General features: G+C 33.6%; 1 protein-coding gene across 1 annotated transcript in view; it reads left to right on the top strand.

The window, feature by feature from the left end:
* STT3B (STT3 oligosaccharyltransferase complex catalytic subunit B) overlaps window positions 1–24,355 on the top strand; it is a 91,120-nt gene that overhangs the window by 17,280 nt on the left and 49,485 nt on the right. The window contains exons 2-3 of the mRNA XM_081288207.1: window positions 18,689–18,797; window positions 21,917–22,204. Of these exons, the coding sequence (XP_081144333.1) occupies window positions 18,689–18,797; window positions 21,917–22,204 (397 nt within the window). The remainder of the gene's footprint in view (window positions 1–18,688; window positions 18,798–21,916; window positions 22,205–24,355) is intronic.

Here is a 24,355-nt window from a genome sequence, read left to right as displayed (position 1 = left end):
CTGTGCCTGGACCAATGAAACTATGGTATGTTGTTTTAAACCACTAAGTTTGTGGTAATTTGTTATGTAAATTAACAAACCTTTCTTCCCGTCTTTGAATGTTACTTCCTGACTTCTCTCCATCTCATGTTATCAAGAAATATTTATCAAGTACCTCTTAGGTGCCAGGTACTGTGGCTACAATGGTGTGAACCCAAATAGATATGAATTCTAATCCAGAAGGGAAAACAGACTTGCAACAAGAATGACAAATGCTGTGAAAGTCAAGAGATACAAAGAGGGCATATAATAGGGTTTTCAGAACTTATTCAACTTTTAAAAATTTATGCTTTCCACGTTGCTTTCTGTGATGGTTAATTTTGATTGTCAATTTGACTGGATTGAAGGATGCCTAGAAAATTGATACTGAGAAGTGGGGTTATTGTTGTGACTGACTGACTGTGGTTCAGAAGCCTTTGGAATTGGCTCATGGGAATAGTTTGGAAAAGTTTAGGTGTGGGATACAGAAAGCAATAAGCAGAGCTTAAGAGTGGTTCTGATGTGGGCACAAGAGACTGATAAAAATGCAGACAGTAAAGGCCAGACTGAAGATGTTTCAGATGGAAAGGAAGACTGTGTTGGAAACTACAAAAGCTATCCTTGTTAAACCAAGGGCACAGAATTTGGATACATTTTGTCCATTCCACAATACTTTGTGGGAGGCTGAGTTTAAAGGTGATTGACTAGTTTATCTGGTGAATATAATTTCAAAGGCAACCCAGTATTCAGGCAGTGGCATGGATATTTCTGTCTGCTTTTTTTTTTTTTTTTTTTGCCAGATTTACAGCAGGAATCAGGAATACAGATGAGAAGAGTAGAATGATTTGGAAAATTTGCAGTTTGGCCAAAAAGAAGAATGTGTAAAGATGCAGTCAAGGAGGGTGCCCTTGCTAAAGAAATTAGAGCTGTTCAGAAACCACATTTGCATAGCGACTGTAGGAAAGATGCCTGGAGGGAATCAGAAACCTGCAAGTCCATAGCTATCACTGGCTGAAGGGTTGAGTCTGTGTATGTTTCTGGGTCTTGAACTTAGTGGAGTGCTCTACCACTGAGTTTCATCCCTAGCCCTTTTTTATTTTGAGCCAGTCTCACTAAGTTCCCAGGTTGGTCTGGAACTTTTGATTCACCTTTTTAAAGAAAGGCGTCCCCAAAAGCCCTTACCACCCTACACTGCCTAAGCCAACAAGGCAAAATATTCAAGGTAGCTGTGGCCAAATTAGGCCCAGACCTTGATATCATCTGCATCCATGTGATGCCTGTTTTGCAGGATGTAGAATGCAATTTACAGGAATTCCACTAATCTCCCAGGAAAGGCCGTGTGTTGCAGATTCAGAGTACCTTGCAAGTAGTCCATGACAGGAGGATGTGTGGAGTTGTGAAAGGTAAGCTGAAGCTGCAGTGGAGAGAGAGGCCAAGAAGGTAGAGGTGCCAGAAATATGGACCATCTGCCAAGGGAAGCTATACTAATAGTTGAGATTGACTTGTGTCTTGAGACTTTGTACTTGGACCTTCAAGCAGTGCTGTAACAGTTAAGACTTTAGGGACCCTTGGGAAAGGGCTGAATGCATTTTGCATTGTGAGTTATCCCCCACTCCTACTCTGGCAGAGTGTTGTAATATGGATTGTAGTGTTCCCTAAAGGCCCATGTGTTAAAGACTCAGTCCCTGTCTTAGTGCTATTAAGACATAATGGAAATTTAAGAGAGATGGGGCCTAGTGGAAGGTCTTCCAGTTGTTGGGCACATGCCCTTGAGAGAAATGGTGGGATTTTGCCCCTTTCTCTTTCTTGCTTTGGTGCCATGAGGTAAGTAGGTTTGCTATGCCACATGTTACCACCATGATGTGCTCCTCCTTAACCCCTCAGCAGAGGCCTAAAAACAATAGGTCTCACCAATCACAGACTGAAACCATCAGCTTCCTCTTTATAAGCTGTTATCTTAGGTGTTTTGTTACAGTAACAAAGAGCTAACCACTGGGGCTGGGGATGTGGCTCAAGCGGTAGTGCACTCGCCTGGCATGCATGTGGCCTGGGTTCGATCCTCATCACCATGTACAAACTAAGATGTTGTGTCTGCCAAATACTAAAAAATAAATATTAAAATTCTCTCTCTCCCACTCTCTCCCTCTCTCTCACTCTTTTAAAAAAAAAAAAAAAGAGAGCTAACCACTTTTTCCCCTTTTAAAGCATATTCCTGCAATCACAAAAACTTGCTAGAGCTTTATAGTAGTAACATGAAAATAATGATACATGTGCATTCTTTAGCCCTTGTGTCTGCTCTTTCCCTGCCTTTTTTGCTCAATAATTTATCCAGGTTTAAGTTAAATTTCAGTTGTAGAAGCCTTCCATATGGTAAGCTTTCTGTGGACTGGTCTACCCTGCTTACTAGTATCTTCAACACCCAGTGTAATATATAAGGATAAATAAAATCTGGTATGATGGAATTGGAGTTCCTATACATTTTTGATGGGAGTGTAAATCGTATTTATTTTGGAAAATGATTTAATATTTTTGTAAATACATGCCTACTCCATAACCTAGGAATGGAATTGGCCACAAAGTATTCACACACACCCCACCCCTAATGAAAACACATGTCCTTAAAAAGACCTTTACAAGAATATTCATTCATATTTTGTAAGAATGTATAGCCTCCTATTAATTATTATCTTAACTGAAAACAACTCAAAAACCCTTCAGTAAAACTATGGATTATAGTAATAGTAAAAGGGACTATTATAAAGGAATAAGCCTCAAAAACATGTTAAGTAAAAGAAGCCAGATTAACACATATTAAAAAATAGAATTTGGACTTCATTTACATGAAAAAAAACTGCTACAGGATTATCAGATATTGTCAGCTCTGTGAAGTTGGGTACCAAGTTTGCCTTTGTTTCTTAGTTAGAAATGTGTACTTATATGCAGAATGCCCAGGCTTATTAGTTCTGAGGTTGAAAAGTATTTGAGAATATAATTTATTCATAGCTTGATATCTATATTTTATGGTTGCATTTTCAAGAAAAATATTTTCTTTATTACAGAATCTCATATTTGATGTTTTTCTTTATGGAGCTTCTTGATTTTTTTCTGAGAATTCACAAAAGACATGTAATTAAGTATTAGTAGAGTAGTCCTGTTCCAACCATGATTAGAGATAGAATAAAGTTACATTTATAAACCAAAATTTAAAAACCAAAATTTTCTTAAATGTGATTTATTTCTTAAAACTAAATATTAATCCTAGTTCTTTTAAACTCACTTCCTAGCACCTATTCCTAATTTCTTGAGATATTTAAGAAATGGACCAGATTATTTTACCTTTTTGATAGAAAAGTCCTTAAATACCAGAGCAGTTTGAAAAAGAACTAGATGGTTATATAGCATTTTGCCTAATTAGTATGATCCCTTGGTGGGTTTCCCCCACTAATGGAGATAGTATTAATTTTTATATGATATAGCGGCTAGGTCAAAAACTTGAAAAACAAGTATAGTCAGGATTTTCTAGAAACTAAAAATTGTATAACTATTGAAGGTAACTTGGCAGGTTTCTCAGTGCTGGTGAGTCTGATTTTTTTTCTTTAAATAGATGCCACTGTTTATACTTACGTTGGGAAGTCTTTTAAAAAACAATTTTGAAATTCTGCAACACTTTTATGTACACTTTTCTGATAAGAAAATCCATATCTATCAGATTCTCAGAGATCCTCTTCCAGAAGGGTTAAACAGAGGCCTTTAACCTGTTTTCTATGAGATTTTTTTTTTTTTTTTTACATTGCCAGCTGCTGGTTTTGCCAACTTTTTAGAAACAACAAAACCTAAAGTTGACAAGAAATTATTCCATATTGAACATTTGCTTGTACTAAAAACATTGTCAAAGTATATTTGATAGGTTTGTTGTGTCCCCTTCTTTTCTTCATTGTTTTTACTCTTTCTGATCTTTTTGGCTGCAGAACTATAACATAATGACTAGTCTCTTTGCTTCTGTGTTCCAAACCATTCTAGTTAACAGCTGTAAAAATGAAGAAATACTCCCTTTAGCATATCTGATTTTTTAATGGAATCTTTAGTCATAATATACTTGTTCTCAATTATAATATCAATTTTATGGGGAATATGAACTTCTTGGCAAGATGTTAAGGAATTATATAAACTACGGTAAAACAAATGTTTTTTGTATTAATAATAATTTTAACATTCAAGTCATTTAAAAAATATCCATTGTATGATAACTGTGTGCCAGGTACAGAGTGTGGGATATAAACCATCTTGGTTGTAATGGAGCTTATTTTGCAAAAGGGGAAACAACAGAACAAAAAGGATCAAGATAATGTTAGTAATAAGGCCATGAAAAAATAGAGTAATATGCTAGCTAATATCTGGTGTGTACTTACCGAGTATAGTTATGAGGCTACCACTATAGATTTGAAAGTAAAAGAAAGCCTTTTGAGGTGATATTTGAGCTAAAACCAGAATTTTCAAGTTAGGCATGTGAAGATCTGGGTTAAGTGAATTCCTCCAAGTAGAAATAAGCTTAGTATGTTGAAGGAACAAAAATAATGTGCCTTGTAGCCAGGATATAGTTCGAAGTGGTTGTGTTAGGATAGGGTTAAGTCAGTTACTAAGATTGGTAATTGTGAAAATTAAACCTTTATTGAGATGCTTTTTTAGCTTTTAAATTTTATTTATTTATTTATTGTGTGTGTGTGTGTGTGTGTGTGTGTGTGTGTGTGTGTGTGTGTTTTGTTCCTTTGGTTTTGAGATGGGATCTTATTATGTTGCTCAGGTTTGTCTCCACTTCTGGACTCGAGCAATTCTCTTATCAGCTTCCCAAGTAACTAGGAATAGCTGGTTTACAGACACATGGTACCATGCCTGGCTGCAGAGATTTTTTTTTCCTTCTAAATAATGCAACAAAAATTCATATATCTACAGGAGATGTTTTTCATTTCTGTATACAATACTAAGTGGTTTTGTGAGTTATATAGAGAACTGATGAAAGACTTCAGAGACCAGACCATACAGGGACCCACATAGGACTGAAAAAAGGATGTGGAGTATTCTCTGAATGAAAATTTAATTAAGCCAATTGCACTTTTTTGTTTATGTGGTGCTGAGAATTGAAACCAGGTTCTTCTCCTGCTAGGCAAGTGCTTTACCATTGGGCTATACCACCAGCTTCCAGGTACACACTGTTATCCTTTACCTGAGTAATATATTTCTTTGGAAAAATGTTTACTGTACTAGAGTGGGAATATTACATATTTTACACAATTCATAACTGCACACTAGCACTAAATAACTTAGTAGAGTTGAGGAAAATTTTTGTTAGGTTGGATAATATACAAATTATTCTGGCAGAGCTTTAGCAAATACTTATGAAACTTACTCTATACCAGGCACCGTGCTTGTTGCCGGGGACTGGAAGATTGGTTTATTCATATTTGCCTAGAGCCTAATCATGTGAGTTTGGTTCCTTACTTTGCTCTTTGCATGACCTCAAACAAATGACTAAACCTCTCTGTGCTTTTGTTTCACATAATTCTTGAGAAGGATAATACCAATTTCAGTAAGTTGTCATGATAATTAAATAAGCTAATACAAATAAAGGTAGTTAAACAGTGCATAATGTATAATAAGCACTCATTGGATATTAAATGTTGGTTTTTGTTTGTATCATTTGCTTAAGGTAAAGGAGATTCCAAGTCTCAAGGACTTTCTAATACTGGCAGAGGCAAATTGAGAAGAACCAGTAAATTAATGCTATTTTGTGTGTGTGTGTGTGTGTGTGTATGTATATATATATTATATATATATAAAATATTATATTTTTAAATGGTTAGTGCAAAGTGCAAGATCCAATTAGGGCTATAAAGGTGGGAGTGCTGACTTCTATCTGAAAAGATAGTTAAGATTTAGGAGTAGGTGTCTTTTGAGTTAGGTTTTGAAAGGTAGGTGTGGGAGGATATAGAAGGAATACTTGCTTTTCAGTAGTAACAAAATGGCTTATCCAATGGTATACAAGTATGGAAAAGCATTAACAGTACATGTTTAGGGAAAACTCAGAAGTTGGGAATATATGGTGAGAAAAAAGTAGGAAGGGGCCACTTCAGGATAGAGCCAGAAAAGGGAGTTTTAAAAACATAAGCACTTTGCCTTATAGATTTGGGGAGACAACTGAAGGATTAGAATAGCTAGCTAATAGTTCATTTTAGAGAGAAAATTCTGTTTTATGTAGGATGTATTGGAAGTAAGAATAGAATACTGGAAGCCAGGAAGCCTGTAAAAAGACAAGTGAACTAGATAGATAAAATAAAAGGCCTTAAATAGGGTGGAGGGAGTTTAAAAGATGATTTCATGGGACAACCGAATCTAAGATGTCTCCCAAAGAGCTGTGATAATGGTAACATTTTAACTAGAATAGAGAGCAGGGTTCATAGTGGAGGGCAAAATTTAAAATGAGTACAGTTATAGATTACTGTTGAGCATGAGGTGCCTGTGGGCTGTTCAAATATATGGATTTAGAATCTAGAAAGGGAATTATGTACTTGGGAGTTATATGTGATAGTTAAGTTCAGGGAATGGGCACCAGAAGAGAGGAGAGGTTATAAAAGAAAATGAAGAAGACCAAGTCTTGATGTCAACATATGAGTATAATCTGAAATATTTGTGAAGTACAATAAGATTGTATTAGGACTATGCTATTTCTAAAGCATTCAGTAGAACAGAGAAGTCAATATTAGAAAAAGGGCAGAAGTTAGTTTCAGGCATAGAAAATACAGTACACAAACATTGAGATGCTTGCCTTGGGTGAAGTGTGCCTCATTTGGAATTTCAGGTGGTGTCCCTTAGGACAGAGCCAAGTTTTTATTTAGTTTAATCATAGATCTCTAATATATGTTAAAATATTAGAAATATAACATTTTTCTGCATTAGATTAATCAGCGATTTTTCTAATAAAGCTGATCATGTTGAAATAGGATTTCTTTAGGAAGGAATGTAAAACTCTGAAATTAGAAAAATAGAGCTTTTTCATGAAGCCAGTATCTTTTACTGAAAGTATCTTTTACTGAAAAAAAGACGGGGCTTTTTCTTCTTGAGTTTTCATTGTATGGTTTTTGCTACTATGTATGAAGAAACAAAAACTCTTTTATGGAGGACCTAGAGTAATGCTGGAAGTGGAAGAGATTCAGAGAATGAATAGAAGTCATAAGGTGTTGAAGATGGTTTTTACTGGTCAAGCAGTACTTAATAAAAGATTTCCGGCCATGTTTATAATATGTTATCTATTATCAAAGAGTTGAAATCTGAAATGCTAAAATAAGACATGTGTTGGATTTTTTGTTTCTGAAGTAACTGAAGAAAGGACATTAACTTCAAGGCTTATAAGTTATATGTCGACACATTTTTAACGTTTTTTTGTTTATATGTATTTTAAACATATGCCAGGGTCTGGGGATGTGGCTCAAGCGGTAGCGTGCTCGCTGGCATGCACAGGGCGCTGGGTTTGATCTTCAGCACCACATAAAAATAAAATAAAGATGTTGTGTCCACCGAAAACTAAACAATAAATATTTTTTAAAAATGCCAGTGTTTTTCAAATATTTAACTTTTGAACTCTTTTCAAATGAGAGTTTTATATAAAGAGCTCAATAGATAAATGTGGATTAAGTAAGATGATACTTGTTGCTTCCATTCAAAAGTGTTTATCTATTCTGGTATCCCACTCTTGTCAGAAAAGTAGGTCTAGAGGAGATCTTTGGAATCCCTAAGGTACTGTGAACAGTCTGAAATCCACTTTTAAAGTTCATAGTACCTAGAAGGTAGTAGAAATGATTACATACCTTGATTGCTGCATTGCTTTTTATAAGAATGTGGATGATGGAATCAAAATTTCCCAGTTTAGATCCCATCTTAGTCACTTCATTACTATATGACTTTAGACAAGTATGATAACGTATTTGTGCCTTAGGCTAATCATCTAAATAGTATCCTACCTCAGGTTTGTGTGTATGATGACGGAATGAAAATGTTTTTATTCCAGTGCCTAACAAATATTTACGAGTATTGATAATGACTGAAAGTAAGTAGTGTTCAAAACACATCTCATTACCACTGTCCCTCTTTTCAACTTTTCTTTTGCTTAATCACACCAGTTCTCCTACTTCATGGTTTCTGCACTTGCATATTTGCCTAGCACAGCTCTTTGCCCTCTTTGGCTGCCTCCATCCTTACATATGTCTCATAGTTGATGTAAGCTAGATGCCTAACAGAAACATGGTATGTATTACTTGTTCAAGGAATTTTTTTAAAGAAATACATGATTTTTACTTTGTAAAAATGAAAACAAAACAATGCTAGATATCGGCTTAAGCCAGATGTTTTAAATGGTTAGGTATCAAGATCTGGTAGAAGGAAAATACAGAGGTAGCTCTTTGTGCCTTTCCTTCCTTGTTTATAAAATAGCCCTCCTTGATAAGCAAGTTAGTACCTAGTGTTTGTTTATCTAGAGAAATAATATAGCATTTGTTGGATAAGCCTTAAAACAACTCAAAATTCTGTTTAAACCATTATGTTTTTGAATACAATATTGTACCATTCTTTGTCAGAACTCAAGAACCTGTAGAGGCACATGCCATTCTAATGTTGTCAGACAAGACTTTCTGGGAGTCTTTGAAAGGTAGACTGTCAAATTGACACTGTTTTCTATCTATAGGAGACAGTCTGCACCCTCACTTGGAGTCCATGTATCTTTATTTTTAATTCAAGGGCGGGGGGAGATCAAACACAAAAGAACTTTAGCTAACCTGGTTTCTTGACTCAAAGCAGTTAGAACCCTGGGGTGATTCAAGGTTTTGCCTAGCCATAAAGGGACTGTGTTGACACATAGTGGTACTTGATGTGGTATTCCACCCCTCCCCCCATCTTCCCTTTTGCCCTCCCTTTTCTCTTCTACCTTTCTTTCTGTTCTTTATCACTAGCATCATTGAGCAAAGTTGCTTTCCTCTCTTAATTTTATTTTCCTTTCTGGTTCTGATTGATTTTTTTCTTTATGTCTTTCTTGGATTTGTGACTTGTGATCTTGTGAACTGAACATGTATGGATATGGGATGTGTTTGCCTTTAATCACCCCTATATTTAGCCTGCTCTTTCATTGACAAAAGGTTTCCTTTTCTTTCTTTTTTTGATTATTTCCTACTCAATCTGTTTTGTAAAGCCTAACTTCTGTACTTCTGAGGTTACTTTTGTGTTCAAAGTATACTTATCTTAGATTATATAAGTATCAACTATTAAAGTTGATAACAGTCATATTAATGCCAGTGTTATGAAAAAGCAACACCTCTCACGCATCCCCTCAAAGAGCAAAGCAGAGTTGATTCATTTATGTGTATGCATTTGGTAGATCGTTTTAGAGAAATAATATTTGAGAAAAAAAGACTGAACTGACCCTGATGATGCTTAATTTTTATTTTTAGCACTTTCTTCAGCACATTTATTTGAGCTAAAAGTTTCATTTAGCTATAAATTAAGAGAAACTTTTATTTCTCAGATTTTCTAGTTCAGGTTCTACTATATGCCATATTATGTTGAAGATTACCTCAGTAGTAGAGTGCTTAGGCATGAGGCCCTGGGATTAAGAATCTGGGGTATATGCTTTAGGTTAGTTTTCGGGCTGAGACATACTAAAGGGCATATTATAAATAGATATTTTGCTTCAGTACATTATCATTATTATGATATTTCTTAGGTGGTTTTTTGAGTGTACATTCAGTATTTCAGTGTGATATAAGATGAACTAATAAATCTTAAGCCAGATGTTTTAAATGGTTAGATATCAAGATCCAGTAGAAGAAAAATACAGAGGTAGCTCTTTGTGCTTTTCCTTCCTTGTTTATAAAATAGTCCTTCTTGATAAGCAAGTTAGTACCTAGTGTTTGTTTACCTAGAGAAATAATATAGCATTTGTTGGATAAGCCTTAAACCAACTCAGAACTGTTTAAACCATGATGTTTTTGAATACAGTATTGTACCAGTCATTCTTTATCAGAACTCAAGAAGTATAACCGTTTTTTTGTATAAATGCAATTCTAGTATTTACTAATCTTTTCTTGCTATATTAGGAGACAGGCACTTGGAATTTTCTTGGCTTTTGTAAAGTTTGTTGGGATGAAAAATAAATAAACTAGAGGCTTTACAAGGATTTAGGGGGGAAAAGTAGCTTTTAGCAAATTCCTTCTTATTGTTTCCTATAAGTAAAAGCAATTTTAATAACAGTGTATTTTAATATCCAATAAAACAATACATTTTAGAAGACAGTACAGTTTATATATATTTAGGTTCTTTATAAAAGTGAGTCTTTAATAATTCTTTGCAATATGTCTATTTCTCTTCTCAAATAAATCACTTTTTAATTCTTTCATCCCAGGTTCTTACATGTTTACTTCTTTTTGAGAAGTAGTTTAATTATTTATATGCCACTTTCAGAAATGGAAAAACAGTTTATGTGAAACTTATTTTTTCTCTTTGAGTAAGTCTTTCATACATTATTGGAATTGCAGGTTGGTTTTGCATATATAATAATTATCAACTTTTGTCATATACTTCATAATAAATTCTTTAATTATAGTTAAAATACTTAAAGTTGCTCTGATAACATTAGCAAAAGGAAGGTTATGATAATGTTATTGGACTCTTTTTACTACTATGTTTCTCTTTTTTTATTTTAGTATTTACTTTGGTGGCTGCTAACTTTTAATGTCATTTTTGAGCCAACTCACGGAGTCTGTGTGTATATAAAATTTCCCATAATAAAAACTTTACACATATGAATGTAGTTTTTATTGTGTTTTGCGTTTTGTGGTGCCAAGGATCAAACCCTAGGGCCTTGTGCTTGCTAGGAAAATGCTCTACCATTGAGCTATATCCCTAGCCATGTATATACTTATTAAATTCTTTAAGTTTTGTATATACATACATGTCTACTAGATATACACAGGCACATATCTGGTTTTCTTGGAAAAGTTCAATTGTACAGGAAAGTAGAGCTAATGTTACAGCGACCCTTTATGTATATATCACCCAGGTCCAATGATTATAAATATATGGTCTTATGTATAACACCCTCCCCCAACTATTTAAATAATTTTTAAAAATATGTGACTTGGGGGCTGGGATTGTGGCTCAAGTGGTAGACTGCTTGCCTAGCATGGGCGGGACTCGGGTTCGATCCTCATCACCACATAAGAATGAAGGCATTGTGTTGTGTCCTTTTACACCTAAAAAATTAATATTAAAAAAAATGTGACTTGGACATGCCAAAATGAAAAACTACTTTCGTGCACAGTTGCTTTGGTTTTTGAAGAAGGGAATAGAATACAAAAATTTAAGCTTTGTTAATAAGTAAAGGTGCCAAGAAGGAATCATACAGTAAACATTACTTGGGTGTGGTGATACATGCTTATAATCCCAGCGATTTGGGAACCTGAGGTAGAAGAAGGATGGCAAATTCTAGGCCACCCTCAGCAATTTAGCAAGACTCTGTCTCAAAATAGAAAGGGCTGGGGTAGCTCATTGGTAGAGCACTCAAGTGTGAGACATTGTGTGTTCAATCCCCAGTACTGCAAAATAAACAAAATTAAATAAACATTAATTGAATCTTATGAGGGAAGTGCTGGGAACTATGAGATACCTCCAGAGTACAAAAATCACTAAGAAGATATACCACTGTGAGGTGAACCTAGAATAGAGGTTCCCACATGATGTTTTGAAAGCACAAATTAATGTGGACTTGCAGAAGCTGACTAGAATAAAATATTAGAGAAAGCATCTTTATGAATAATTATAAACTTCAGGTATGAGATGATTGCATGAAATGGGGAGAATAAAATACATGATTTTGGCAGGTTTCTAGATAGGCAAAACAAAGATGGGAGAAAAAGACTATGCTAAAATTGCTCAAAAGAGGGTATGATTAAAAAATACATTCCATTTTTCGTTATTTTCTGTAGTAGAAAAGAGTAGTTGTATGTCTCTTATTTGTTTTGCATGACTTTTTTTCTTTTCTTTTTGGTGGTGCTGAGAATTGAACCCAGGGCCTTGTGCATGTTAGGCAAGCACTTTACCAACTGAGCTATATTTCTTATTTAGTTGTAGATGGACACAATATCTTTATTTTGTTTATTTTATGTGGTGCTGAGGATTGAATTCAGTGCCTCCCACATGCTAGGCAAGCGTTCTACCACTGAGCCACAACCCCAGTCTCTCATATATATATATTTTTTTAATTGGAATTTTAGTGCTACAACTGAGGCATCCTGGAAATTTGCATAAAAAATTATTCTTTTTGTAGTGAGAACTGAATCTATAACAGATTTGTGTTATAAATCTAGTTTTGGGCACTTCCAGTTTAATATTTATAAACATGATGAAGAATTATTATGTAGTCACTTGATCTTAAACCAGAATTTTTTATTAGATCCAAAGCAAACTTTCATATCATTTAGTTGAAGAATATTATTTAACCCCAAGGAAAACTTAAAAAAATTCTTTTATGCATATCAGTCAAATTTTGTACAAATTTAAGTCTGAACTTAATTTCTGTTATCTTTTGAGTTCATGAACATTTTATTTGAAAAAAGATACTACTTTAAAAAGTATCCAGGAACTTACTCCATTTTGGAATTTTATGTTGTTTATCTTTGTTAGCTAAGTTTTACTTTGAACAAAATTGATATTTATTTGTATTTGTATTCTTGTTTAAATGCGCTTTGTTAACTAAGTTTTACTTTGAACAAAATTGATATTTATTTGTATTTATATTCTTGTTTAAATTCGTATATACACATAAATATACATACACACATGTATATATACATGCATATATTTGTGATTGAAAAAATTGGCAGTTATAAGGGATGTCAAAAGGATAGAATGATGGGGGGTGAAATACTACTTCTTGTAAGTAGAACATTAAAAACTTGAAGTTTGTGAAATAGTCTAGATATCTCTGTTTTTAAGACACATGGATATTTATTTTCAAATTTTAAATTTAAAAGAATCTGGTGATAAATTACTAGAATTAGTAAACATGCAAGTTGTCTGGTTACACAGTCAATGTAAAAGTATCAACAGATGCCTGTCAACATGTCAAACAAATTTTAAAAAAAATAAATCATGCTAGCATTAAGGTGTGATTAATTCTAAGCAAACATGTTCAAGACCTCTAACATGAAATTATACACTTTCTGGAGACACATAAAGAAGACCTAAAAAGAGAATCTGACCTAAATCAGTAAAGGAGATAATCTTACAGATTCATGGATTGGGTGTATCTACATTATAAAGGTGTTAATTCTCCTTAATCGATTTGTAGAGTAAATGAAATATCAGTTAAAAATCCTGCCAAGTTTTTTGGGTAGAATTTATTTTAAACTTTCTGTGGATATTCAAAGAGACAAAACAAAAAGCACCAAATAAAAATGTTCTACCATATGTCAAGATTTAATTTAAAATTGTAGTAATAAAGATAGCATAATATTGTTGCAAGGACAGAGCTAAATAACATTTGGATGGAATATAGAATCCAGAAGCTGATTCAGACATTAGTAAACCCTAAATATATGATAGAGGTGGGACTATAGAAAGATGGAGAAAATAGTTATTTCAGTAAATGATGTAGCAAATATAAGGAGGAAAACAATTAAAACTGAATCCCTATTTGCACTACATATAATAATTTCAAGTATATTAAAAACTGAAGAAGAAAAGCTTAAACTATAAATTGTCCAATGCAGAAAGACATTGGATATCCTCATGATCTTGGGGTTACAAAGGATTTTTTCCCCCAAGAAAAATACTAGCTCTGTCGTAAAAAGTGATAAATTTAGGCTTATGTCAAGAATTTCTGTTCCTTAAGTGCCATTAAAAATGAAAAAATAAAAAAGAGAAGTCCTAGAATGAGGGAAGTTTACAACTCATAAAACTTGACAAAACAGCCCTGGTGATGCATGTCTGTAATACCAGCTATTGTGGAGGCTGAGGCAGAATGACTGCAAGTTTGAGGCCAGTCTGCAACTTAGACCCTGTCTCAAAATAGAGAGGACTAGGTTGTAGTGCAGTGGTAGGGCTTCCCTGGGTTCAATCCCCAGTACCACAAACAAACAAACCTGACAAAAGAATAGAACTCACAATATATGAAAAGTATTCAAATCAACCAAGAAAAAGTGCAAAGTACTTTAAAAAAAATTTTTTTTAGTAGTTGTAGGTGGATAGAATGCCTTTATTTTATTTATTTTTTTATGTGGTGCTGAGGATCAAACCCAGTGCCTCACACATGCTCACTCTGCCACTGAGCTACAGCCCTATCCTGCAAAATACTGATCACACTCCTCCCCACCCCAGGATGCATTATGGAAAAGCAAATCAAAACTACAATGAAATATCAACATAGTCACTTTTGGCAAAATTAAGAAACTTGATAATCCTAAATGTTGATGAGAGATTACTAAACAAGAATCTTGGATGAGTATTTATTTATGTATCACCACAGGCAGGTAGTTAACTGTTGACCAGGGCAACTGATTAGTTGAGTGTTGTGTATAGGGTGGGGTGTGAGTTTAGGGTACTGAGTTGTAGGTTCAAAAAGAAAATAGGGGACTGGGGTTGTGGCTCAGTAGTAGAGCGCTCGCCTCCCACCTCCCACGTGGAGACCCTGGGTTAGATCCTCAGCACCACATAAAAATAAGTAAACAAAGACATTGTGTCCATGTATAACTTAAAAAGGGGGGGGGATCACTACTAGCTGAAAAAGCTAAGTGAAATAAGAGTGTATTGCCCTTTATAGTCTTGTCATTTCATTTTCAGGATATAAGATGGGAAAGTCATAGGCTGCTGAAAAGAACATTTATAGAAGTGGGTAGAAAACTGGGCCAGAAAATAATAAAGAAGGAATAATGACAATTCAAGTAGGAAGAAGTTATCTGAAAATTAAATAGCATGGTTATGTAGGGATCTGTAAGGGAGTTGTGGGAGCCTGAAAAAAAAAATCGGTACCAGGAGTGACTTGATCATAAGGATAAACTAGGACTAAACACAAACTACTTTCATTTCTAATTTGCTTTTTGGTGTCCTAGCTAGGTTTTCAATATAATCATAATGGGTTAGTTAACTTTTTAATTGTAGGCTTGGATCTCAGGAAATGTATAGTTAAATTGGTTCTTTAACTTTAGGACCTATTTAATGTTAGCATCTGAGGAAGTGATTGGATCTCATCTCCATTTAAAAGCATTATGGAATCAGTTATTCATTCAGCAATTATTAAGAGGGTTGAACTATGTACTATGCTGGTGTTGGGAGACTCCATGGTACCTCCTCCATAGAGGTATTGAAAACAAATGTGAAGTTGGTATTCGTGGCAAGCAGTAGGAAGAAAAGAAAAATACACTGAACCTTTTCTGATAGGTACAGGTTCTTTTAGAAATGTGCTGGAGTGTAAAGGATGAGTTAACCAGACTGAAAGGGTGGCAATAGTGATATAGGCACAGGGGATTCAGTCTGAAGATTCTGTGAAAGGAGGGGATGAGGTGATTCTGGAGGACTGAAAGATGGGTGTATGGAAAGTAGGGTAGTAGAATGGTATGAGATAAGACTGTATCTTATCTATGTATGAGCTAGAGAATATATAGTTTCAACCATTATGTTAAGAAGTGGAGGGTTTTTTCTCTTTAATGTTGAGAGCTAGGTAGACTTTGTATATATAGTTCAAATTGAGAGTCAGATTATGCTCACTTTTGCATTTTGAAAGGACCTTCCTTCTGTGGCATGTTACACAGATTGGGGAATTAGAAGATTGACAGAATAGATGGAAGGTGACCAGATAGAAACTATTTCAGTAGTTTCATTAAAAGACAATAGCTTGGATTGGAGTCCTAGTAACAGAGTAGAAAAATAGTGGACAGATTTACGAAGTATCTAGAAAGTAAAGTGACAACCTTGTTAGGATTTGTGTATAGGATGTAAAAGAGAAGGAACTCTGAAGGATGACTCAAATTTATTTATTTTCTAAGTTAGGCAATAGAGAACATAATGTAGACATGGTGTGTGTATTTGTATTGACAGTGTATGAGAAGCGTCTGGTGACATTAGTTGGATGTTGAGTTTGAGATGCCTTTGTGACATTCAAGGGGAAAAAAAAGCACATACGTAGTTAGATAATGCTAGCTTGAACATGAGAAGACAGGTCTAGGTGGGGAAATGTTAAGTCAGGAACTGAAGGCCTGAGTGTGACTGATGTCTCTTGGGCAGAGATTTTAGAATGTACAGAAAGCAGAAATGGGCACTGGAGAGGTGGTGGGCAAAAAAAATCAGGAGACTACTATAGTCATAAAAGTCAAAGGAAGAGAGTAATTTGGTAAAGAGGGAGAATTATGTAAAGTCAAAAATGAAAAATACTCCTAGAAAATTTTGATGAAGTTGGGATCACATAGTTCCTGTTTTTAAAAACATGTTATTAATCACATTTTGGGGTAAGTTTATTAAAATGAATAATTAGGTTGAAAATTTAAAACCTCAATTCTTGCCATTATCCTATAATTAAAATATTTTCACAAGTTTTGGAGGTATTACTTACTCTGTGTGTACTTATTTTCCTGTGGTGATTCTCTTCCTTCTGTAGTTTATTTATTGTTTATGAGCTCATCCAGGCTCTTCAGAGATGTTTAGGGGTTTTGTTTGTACTGTTGTTTAGGTGTTGGAGTCTATTTTTGATGATAGTTTTGTGGCTTAAGGATTCCTTATAAATTTAGACTGTACTCTTACGCATACTACAAAGGTTAGGTCTGCTTTTTTGTGGGTCTTTTTTTCCTTCAGAAAAATATATCACTTCTGTAGTGGTAAATAAATCATTTTCCATCTTCTTTTGCTGTATAGACTTTCCGTGGCCCTGTCTTTATAAGCAAAATAAATTCTTTATTCAGAAACAAAGTAGTTTAGATTTCCCATTCTAAGTTTAGCTTAGGTAAATACTTTTTTAGGTGGGAGGGTAACAATCCTAGTATTGTCTTAGTCATTCATGTTACTGACAAACAAAATTGTTTTATTTAAAATTCTGATTTTAAAAATTCTCTCCGAAATTTTGAATATAGCATCTTATAGCATCTAGTAGTTCTGCTGAGAAAAATATAGTATTAATCTGATGTTGTTATTCCTTTATAGAAAATCACCTTTTCTCTGAAGAAATGATTTTAAAGTACTTTATCCTTAGCATTTTGAAATTATTGGGTTGTGTGATCTCTGTTATAATTTATTCTTTTTAAAAATATTTTTTAGTTGGACACAATATTTTTATTTGATCAAAACCAGGGTCTCACACATGCTAGGCGAGTGCTCTACTGCTGAGCCACAACCCCAGCCTTTTTTGTCCAATAGACTGTTTAACCTAGCTTTGATTTTATTTGTCTCAACAACTTTGCCATTCACAATTTTAAGTGGATCTCTTATCACAAATCTGTTTCATTAATTCTAATAACAGTACCTTCCAAGTACTTCAAATTGTTCACTATGTTATTTGTTGTTCACTCATCTTAGCTACCTTATGATGTGGGTGATATTGTTATCTCTGTTTTACAGATGAAGAAGGTAAGGCACAGAGAGCATAAGTAACTGGTTCAGTAGAGTCACAGCAAGTAAGCTAAGGTTCAAAATTAGGCAGTGTGACTCTAGAACCTGGACTTCTGACATCCAGGTTATACTTGTATCTCAGACTACTGTAAAGGTTTTCTTCTGTTTCCTAAGATGATATTCTTTTTGCTAATTTTGTTCCTTACCTCTCATGGTGTTTATTTTCTCAAATGTTTGATTTTTAGGGTGTGCTCTTATTATTAGTATTTCATAAGTCTGTCTAAAAGTGCTACAAAATTGGCATGTAGTGATTGTTGTGGAGTTATGTTTTGCTGTTGGGAAAAATGTGTCAAACTGATTGGGGGCATGAGGATTTTCTGTGTATCTTGTGTGTCTAGCATTGTCCTACCTCTTACCTTATTTGACTACAAGTAATTTCTTTTTAAGGCTATACGTATTCATGTTTTACAGTGCTATTTATTCTTATTTGTTTAGTACTATTAGTTTTTCTTTTTGTAGTTTTTAGTGGTAAAGATATTTGGCAATTGTTATATGCTGCTTATTTCATTTTTAAATATTTTTTTATTTTTATGTTTTTAATTTAATTTTATTTTATTTATATGTGGTGCTGAGAATTGTGCCTCACACATGCTAAGCCCTGTTTATTTTATTTTGATGCTATCTTTTGTCAATGGTTTTAATTTTTTGAGAGTCGTGGACTGACTTGTTCCTATAATGAATTCTATTGACTTACCACTTTTTTCACTCAAATTGTAACCCTCTGTCCTGGGTCAAGGAGTGACCATATATTAACTTGAGCCTTACTAGTTCTGTAGGCATAGTTTCTTGGGGCCGTGTGTGGGGGGGTGTGTTTAGTAATATTAGAGATATAAGTATATTTCTTTACTTTTCAGGTAATTTATCTATTTGAGTTGGAGAGAAATACTATAAAAATATATATGTATAGCCACAAAATTTAACATAAAGAGCTATTTCTGTTAATTGGTTTTATAACATTTTTTTTTCTCTTTTCTCTCAGGTTTAACTATAGATCAACACATCATCTTGCATCTCATGGGTTCTATGAATTTTTAAATTGGTTTGATGAAAGAGCATGGTATCCACTAGGAAGAATAGTAGGTGGTACTGTAAGTATATTAGCAGTTGTTTTTATTAATTGTAAAATTTTATGGTTACTTATGTAAATTGTTAATTGCTAAAGGGAAAGAGTTTCTTGAAAACTTTGTATAATTTACAACATTTTCTGTGGCTAATAACCCAGTATTTTCATAGATTCTTTTCTTGATAAATTTTCTCCCAACCTGTTTTTGTTTTGGGGTTAGTTCACAGTGCCACTATTTCTAAATGGTAGAGGCTAGATAGGGATCTACTGTCACAGTGTATCTCAAGTTCAGATTGTTTTATTCTATTCTGTATCTCAAGTTTAGATTGTTTTATTCTATTCCGTAGCAACTTGGTTAATATAATTTAAGAATTTTGGGTTTAAGAATTTTAAAGAGAAGGTGAAAGACAAGGCAGCTATTGAGAAAATCTTTGTTTGATTTTTTTTTTTTTTCCCTTGATCAGTTTCACCAAAGGTTTGTCAGTTTCATTAAGTTTTCTTCTTAATCCAGAGAAACTTTTGGCACTGTTGATTATCTGTTATATGTTTATTTTCTGTTAACTTCAATTTTTCTTCCATTTCCTTAAGTTTATTTTAATGTTCTTTTCCTGGTTTTTTGAGATGATCTGCTAAGTAATTTTCAAATTTTCTTTGTGTGAAAAGCTATACTTTCACACTAATTACTATACTGTATCATGTTCTTCCATAAGTTTTGTTGTTTAGTATTTTCATTATCATTCTGTTATTTTTTTTGAACTCATGGGTTATTTCAAATTGTATTTAACTTCTAAACATAAGAAGATTTCACAGTTATCTTTCTTGATATTTCAAATGTTTTGCTGTTATACAACAAATTGTGTACAATTTGAACCCTTTAAATTGAGAAATTGTTTTGTGGCCTAGGATATATTCACACTTTGCATATGTCCTCTCTGTATTTAGAAACAACATGTTTTCCATTATAGTAAGGTGTTCTAATTTGGAGCATCTTATCCTGATGTAAATAGAGATGAAGACACACTAAAGTAATTGTGATAGTCTCCATTGTGAATTAGAGAGGTGTTAAATGGTAGTGGTGATGGTCAATGTCTATTACCTGTAGTTCTTATGGTGCTAATCTTACAGGCCTGATTGATGGCTATAATTTGTTTCCTTCAATTTTATAACTTTTTATCTTGAATTCATCTTCACTGGAGGCCTGTTGTACTTGTACTTAAGGTGTCCTGGGATTTAGGGCCAACCCTGTAATAATCTTTGTCTTCAGATCATTAGGGGGTTTCATCACTGGTTTTAGAACATTTTTAGAGGTTATTTCTCAACTTAAGATTTCTTAAACCTAATGTTATAATAAATTTGGAACCTGCATTCACATGTTTCAGTGAGTTTTTTATTTCTCCTTTAGGACTTAGTTTCTGCTCAAAGCAAAGTTCCTTACTGCTTCACTTGTTGGATGAGTAGAATTTGTCTAGTTTAGTTTCATGAACAGGACCTGACTTTGTGCTGAGAATAAGGTCTCTCTGATCCTTCTGTTGGGTGAAAACCCTCTGACCCTAGTTCCTGAGGTCTCTATCAAGTCTGGGTTGTTGGTCCCCCCCACCGCTTCTTTTCCTTCCTTTTATGGGCTACAATAACATTAGTACAACTACTTTGAATTTCATCTGTATTTTTGATCTCTGGAAAATTGCCTTGTTTTTTTATTGAATGTGGCTTTTTTGTTGTTGTTTCTGGGATTTTATTTTTTTGTTTTGGGTCCTTCCGTGTAGTACTTTTATGTATTTTAGTCTGTTAGCTGTTGCTCAGTTGGCCATATTGAATTATCTTAAGAAGTGTTTTCAAATTCATTTCCATTTTCTTACATGATTGCTGACAAAATCATACAGTGGGACCTAGTATTGAATGTGAAATGAAAGAAAATTTCTGTTTTGTAAGAATGATGATAAATTACTATATTTTTTCTTCCTTCCTTGAGTCCCTTTCTTCTTCCATGCATTAGTTAGGTATTGAGGATCCACTTTGTCCCAGTTATTATTCTTAAAACTGTGGGGAAAATTCTTGCCATTCTGGAACTTATATTATTGTGAGAGTGGGCACTTAATAGTTGATAAATAGTATGTCAAATGATGACAAGTGTTACAGAGAAAAAGCAAGGGAGTGAGTTGAAGACTATAGGGCAGGGGGATTTGCAGTTTCAAATAGTATAGTCAAAATATGGAATTTATAATTTTATCTTTGTAATTTTAGATATGGAAAGAAAAGGAGTCTTGGGAGTTAGCTAGGGATGCAGATGTAAATGCACATTTTAATCACCAAGGAAAAGCTAAAAATAAAATTTACCATTGTTTGAATCTTCTTAATGTTTCTCTTTTGGATAAACATGATTTTAACTGTTAGCTGGCCATTTCTTATATATTATTCCCCTTCCATTCCTAAATACTTTGACATAAAATCTTTAACCTTTCAGAAGTCTCATAAAGTTATCTTTGAATTCACCAACTGGTCCTTCTTTTCTTAGCTAGAATTGTTTGCTTTCCAAATCTTGAGCTTAAAAGAAAGGCAGACTTATTTATAAATGCTAACTAAACATATCTAAACATATTTTACATACAACTTTTCTTTGTTTTGTCTCCTTTTTCTCCTTTTCTTTATGCATACAGTATGAACAAAATTGAAGTGTGTTAAAAATCCCAATCTTTAGGATAGGTTAAATTGAAACACTATTTTAGGAGTGAGAGAAAGAATAAGTGGAATCACTAAAAAAAGTTTACCTGTAGTTTAGCTTTGTTAAAAATTTTTAATTTTAATCATTGTTTCATATTCTTTTTAAAAAAAAAATTTTTAGTTGTAACTGACACAATACCTTTATTTTATTTATTTATTTATATGTGGTGCTGAGGATTGAACCCTGGGCCTCGCACATGCTAGGTGAGCACTCTTGTGCTGAGCCACAACCCAGTCCTATTTCATATTCTTTTTTATCTAATCAGAAAACATTTTATTTTGTACTATGTAAAAATGGCAATCTTTTTTGACACTTATTCTCAAACTTACTATAAACAATTTGTCATAAAGAAGAGAATGAATGTTAACATTTTTATACACCTCATTTTATATGTAATTACATTTTCCATTCTTTCTTCTTCCTAGGTTTATCCAGGGTTGATGATAACAGCTGGCCTTATCCATTGGATTTTAAATACATTGAACATAACAGTTCACATAAGAGATGTATGTGTATTCCTTGCACCAACTTTTAGCGGCCTTACATCTATATCTACTTTCCTGCTTACCAGAGAACTTTGGAACCAAGGAGCAGGACTTTTAGCTGCTTGTTTTATTGCCATTGTACCAGGTTACATATCTCGGTCTGTAGCTGGATCCTTTGATAATGAAGGCATTGCTATTTTTGCACTTCAGTTCACATACTACTTGTGGGTAAGTAACACTTAATGATTTGCTACCATTAATGCCCATGACCGTTCTGCTGAAACGCCTGAGATTGTACACTTTTGTGTTTTACTACTTGTAGTTTCATACAAAATCTTTATTATTATTCTTAGTAAATTTAATAATAGGTAACAACTTAAAATATGTCAGGCACTATTTTTTCTACATTATTAGATAAATGTGTGTGTTTGTGTGTGTGTGTATATGTATACATTTTTTAATATTTCACAATAATCCTGATATTAATTTAGAGGTGATATTAACAGTTATTCTTTCTTTATAAGTCATACCTCCAAAACAGGGGCTATCACAAAACAACATGTGATGTTTGTGTTTGTTTGGAGGGAGAGAGGTCAGAAATAGAAAAAAAGAAAGAAAATAGTTTGGCTTGAAATTTTTAAATTCTGTTTTAGAAACTCACAATGTTTATTTTGCTATTGACAAATTATTTAAATTTGGTTAATTTTTTCTGCATATAATATGATGCTGCTTCTTATTGGGTTCAACTCAGAGCTTGAATTTATGTATTATTTTAGCTTTAACTTATGCGTTCTACTTTTTCAGTGATAGACATTGCCCAAAAGCTTTGTGTGTCAGTACTTTTTTAATTAAGGATGTTTTAACAAAATGAGGGGATGGCAGCATGTTTTGTTTTTTCCCTCTTTAAAAATTATTTAATGTTACTTAAAATCAGTTGGCTAGTAGATATTTGTGCTCTGGCCTGAAATTCCAGAAGAGAATGTTGCAGTATGATTAATAGAGATGGTGTCTTGATCTTATGTTTTAAAAGAGAAAAAAGAAAAGCACCCATGGAGATAAAAATGATAGCAAGCAGTAGGATGTTGCCAGTGCTGCTATATTCATCAAAAAATGTTTTTAAAAACTCTTCTCATTTATTATGAGCAGCTGAGAAAAAAAATTTAAATTTGAAATCTGTTTAATACCATTTAATAAGCATAATTTTTAATTATAAAAATAATACATATAAGCTGGACACATGCGTCTTGGGAAGCTGAGTCAGGAGAACTGCAAGTTCAAAGCAAGCCTCAGCAACTGCGAGGCACTAAGCAGCAAGTCAGTGAGACACCATGCCTGTAAGTAAACTACAAAATAGGGCTAAGGATGTGGCTTAGTGGTCAAGTGTCCCTGAGTTCAATCCCTGGTACCAAAAATAATAATACATTTTCTACCTGGTATTATCAAGATGTAAGTTGCAGTAGAATAGGCATGATAAATCTTCTATGTAAATTTTAAAGAATACGAACTATCCTATCTTTGTTTATAATGAAAGTACAAAATATGGTATATGTTCTTCATATACCCTACTTTGATTATAGTGTTTTTTTTTCCTGAATCTGCTTGGGTGATCGAGGAAGCAGAATTAAAAGAGCTTCAACTTATTGTAGTTAAAACTTTTTTTTTTTTTTAAAACAGATAATCTGAAGCAAACACAGTATTTTAATTTGAAAGTCTGGGTAGCTAGGCTGATATATTCTCTAATGAATTAGGGGGAAAAAATGTCCTGTTTGTGCAAAATTTTAAACAACAGAAAAAAAAAATCCCCCAAGGTAACTATCATTTACATTTGGGCACATTTTTTAAAAAGTTATGCTCTTTAGAAATACAAAAATGGCATGTATGCTTATTTTCTTTTAATGTATGTGTCTGAACCATTAAAATTATGTCCTGAACTATTTTCCATACTTTTAAAAATTTTCAAAATTGAGAAGAAATTCATATGATATGCTGAGCACTGTGACTGAGCTATGACTGAGGTAGAAGGATACAAATCCAAAACCAGCCTCAGCAATTTAACAAGGCTCTGAGCAACTTAGTAATATCCTGTCTCAAAATAAAATCTTTTTCCTCGAAATAAAAACATAGTTCTTGAAACTAGCCAGAGCAAGTAGGTAAAAGAAAGAAATTGAAAGGATATGAATAAGAAGAGCTCAAACTATGTTTGCTGATAACATGATTCTATACTTAGAAAATGCAAAAATCTCTACCAGAAAATTTCTAGAACTCATAAATGAATTCAGCAAAGTAGCAAGATACAAAATTAACATTGAGAAATCAACTGTGTTCCTGTACTCCAGTGACTAATCAGCTGAAAGAGAAATTAGAAAAACCATTCCATTC

Source organism: Spermophilus citellus, assembly GCF_964194105.1.
Source record: "Spermophilus citellus genome assembly, chromosome: 3".
Taxonomy (NCBI): Eukaryota; Metazoa; Chordata; class Mammalia; order Rodentia; family Sciuridae; genus Spermophilus; species Spermophilus citellus.
The sequence above is the reverse complement of the archived record's forward strand: the minus strand, read 5'-3'. Positions and strand labels throughout refer to the sequence as shown.